At 33.6% G+C, this 3,497-nt stretch overlaps 1 protein-coding gene across 1 annotated transcript in view; it reads right to left on the reverse strand.

Annotated features, from left to right (window-relative positions):
• Positions 1-1,740, reverse strand: part of LOC106874390 (uncharacterized) — a 280,957-nt gene extending 279,217 nt beyond the window's left edge. Inside the window, exon 1 of the mRNA XM_052968226.1 lies at positions 1,525-1,740. Within this exon, the coding sequence (XP_052824186.1) occupies positions 1,525-1,725 (201 nt within the window). The 5' untranslated portion in view covers positions 1,726-1,740. The remainder of the gene's footprint in view (positions 1-1,524) is intronic.
• Between the last annotated feature and the right edge of the window lie 1,757 nt (positions 1,741-3,497).

The raw sequence follows: 3,497 nt of genomic DNA on the forward strand, positions 1-3,497 counted from the left end.
CCAGTTTGTTGATATGAGTTCAGGATTTCATGCATTATCAATAAAATAAGTAACCTAAATATTCTTTTCTACTCTAGGCACAAGGCCCGAAATTTTGGGGGAGGGGACCAGTCAATTAGATCAACCCCAGTACGCAAGTGATACTTAATTTCTCGACCCTGAAAGTATGAAAGACAAAGTCAATCTCGGTAGAATCTGAACTCAGAATGTAAAGGCAGATGAAATACCACTAAGCATTTTGCCCAGCGTGCTAACGTTTCTGCCAGCTCGCTACCTTAAATAACCTAAATATTCTTTTCTACTCTAGGCACAAGACCTAAAATTTGGGGGGAGGGGGTCAGTACTTACTTTATCGACCCTGAAAGGATGAAAGGCAAAGTCAACCTCAGTGAAATTTGAACTCAAAACATAAAAACAGACGAAATACTGCTAAGAATTTTGCCTGGCATGCTAACGTTTCTTATTTCTTTATTGCCCACAAGGGGCTAAACATAGAGGAGACAAATAAGGACAGACAAAGGGATTAAGTCGATTACATCGACCCCAGTGAGTAACTGGTACTTAATTTTTCGACCCTGAAAGGATGAAAGGCAAAGTTGACCTCGGTGGAATTTGAACTCAGAACGTAACGGCAGACAAAATACCACTAAGCATTTCGCCCAGCGGGCTAACGTTTCTGCCAGCTAGCCACCTTAAATTACCTAAATATTAGTTGTATTATTACTTCAGTTGTTACAGTATTTAAACGAAATGTGACCAATTTTCTAATGATATTTCCCTTATCAAAATTGTGGATGTTTTTCCTTATGTCTTTATATCTATCAACATTTGTTTAGAGACTTGATTTCCTATTTAGTTATTGATGAGATGCCTAACTAAAGTTGCCTAATGCATCAAGCTGTAAATACATACTATGAGTTACACAAATGCACATTTTTAATTACCGGTTTCAAAATTTGGCACAAGGCCTGAAATTTGATGGGAGGGGACTAGTCGATTACATCAACCCCAGTACACAACTGGGACTTAATTTATCGATCCTGAAAGGATGAAAGGCAAAGTCAACCCTTGTGGTATTTGAACGAGAATGTAAAGACAGACGAACATCACTAAACATTTTGCCTGGTGTGCTAACAATTCTGTCAGCTTGCTGCCTTCACCACTCTAAATATTAGTAGCAGTAAGTCATGAACCTATAATTAACATTCATTGCCAAACTTAAATCTTCTGGCAACTGTCACTTAGAGAGGGATGTATGATTAGGTAGACTGACTTACACAAAAAAGATATTTTCAGATGATGTCCACACATATATATATATATATGCATCAATAAAAACTAAAATAAATCCTAAAGAAAAATACATGTATATCAAGAGACTGTAGGATTCAAAAATCAGATGTTTGAATTTAACATAGAATTATTTAAATCTTTCAGCAAAATATTTCAAATAGAAATGATATAATTCATATAGAGGAGACCCAGAATGATATATTTTCAAAATAGAAATAAAAAAATACTTACATCTCGATCAAGAGCAACTTTTAAGACAAGATTTACTATATCATTTGTCTTTACAATTTTCAGATAAGCGTTTGGATCAAAATCGCCATCATTGACCAATGTTATTTCATAGTGTTCATTTACTAGAGCTAAAGTCAATTCTGCTCGATATTTAGGGTTGGAGTCCAACTCTGCAAAATACAAGATATTTATGAAATACATGACAATTCATTCTTTCTTTGATTTCCATTTTTGAATGTCATTAATTCATTTCCATAATATTTTATAAGATATACTTCTTGAAAAAATGGAAGACCCAAAACTTTCCTGATTTAAAAAGAATACAAAACATGACTTTGCAAATTAACCTTTATTTTCTCTTTTGTTACACTTTAACTACTATGGACATGCAATAATTTTATTTTTTCAATTTGATAAATTATGGGTTTATGGATTTATTCCTTTATTTTCTTCACCCTATTTTTATTCTAGAAACAATTCTTTCAGAGCATCCTCCACCATTGCTAATTTGATCACCTAGGTAACAGGAAATATCTACAACCTCAAGAGAACCTCCTGGACATTTGAGAGAATCTAAGTTCCGTGTGCTCTTAGTGCTTTTTGTTTCTGCTAAAGATTCTGTGATACGAGCAAGGTCATCAGCATATAGCAGTTCCCATGAGCACCCCGTCTTGAATTTCTCTGTTATGGTCTGGAGACTATAGTGAATAAGTGCAGGCTAAGAACTGAACCCTGGTGAACCCCTACCTGAACACTGAATTCATCACTGCATTCATGGCCGACTCTAACCTTATTGACTGCACCATTGTACATGGCTTGGACAACACTAACAAGCCACTCCTCTACTCCTAACTTCCTTAGAGACCACCATATAACAGAGTGGGGAACTCCGTCGAAAGCTTTCTCCAGGTTGACGAAGGCTAAGTACAATGTCTTCCTTTTGGCCAAGTGCTTTTCCTGCAACTGTTTCAGTAAGGAGAGGGCATCTGTAGTACTCTTCCCAGGTACAAAACCAAACTGCATTTCATCTAATTTAATTCTATTTCTAACCAATTGAGCTATAACACTCAGTAATTTTCATGACTTGGTCTAGCAGTTAAATAACTCTGTAGTCGTTTCTATCTAAGGCATCACCTTTACCCTTGTATCAACTAAATACAATGCTATTACACCAGTCGTTGGGGATGGTACCTTCCTGAATAACCTGATTAACTGTATGGGTGACTAAGCTGTATCCTATGCCACCGGAAATTTTAATAATCTCGGAAGTGATTCCTGATGATATAGGCGCTTTCCCTGCCTTGCCTTATTATTATGTTGCTACCAACTCTGATGGCTAATATATATATATATATATATAAAATCTTAGGGAATAATAAGCATTCCAGGTTATCAGGACATTTACTATTTTACACTTTACTAATGCAATGTAAACAGTATCATTTATATAATATTATTACAAATTTGGGATTTTACCAATAGAACTGCAACTCCTATTTCAGGATAACCTTATTGTATGGAATACTCATAGAAAGTTATTTTCAATATAATTAAAATATAATAAAATAATATAAGCATTTGAAAAACCTACTATAAAATACAATAAAATTATTTGAAAAAATATATAACTTACCTGTTATTAGTCTGTTGGGAAAGAAGGCCTACTTCCATGATAACAATAATTATAATACCAGGAATTTAGAAGATAAAGATTTCTTTAAAAACAACTTTAAATCTGCGTTGATTAAAAATATTTTCTTTCCCCACAGACTAATAACAGATAAGTTATATACATTTTTTTTCATATATTTTTCAAATAATTTTATTGTATTTTATAGTGGGTTTTTTAAATGCTTATATTATTTTATTATTATTGTGTATTCCATACAATAAGGTTATCCTGAAATAGGAGTTGCTGTTCTATTGGTAAAATCCCAAATTTGTAATTATACATACATATATATATATATATA

This window comes from Octopus bimaculoides, chromosome 5, assembly GCF_001194135.2.
Source record: "Octopus bimaculoides isolate UCB-OBI-ISO-001 chromosome 5, ASM119413v2, whole genome shotgun sequence".
NCBI classification, from domain to species: domain Eukaryota; kingdom Metazoa; phylum Mollusca; class Cephalopoda; order Octopoda; family Octopodidae; genus Octopus; species Octopus bimaculoides.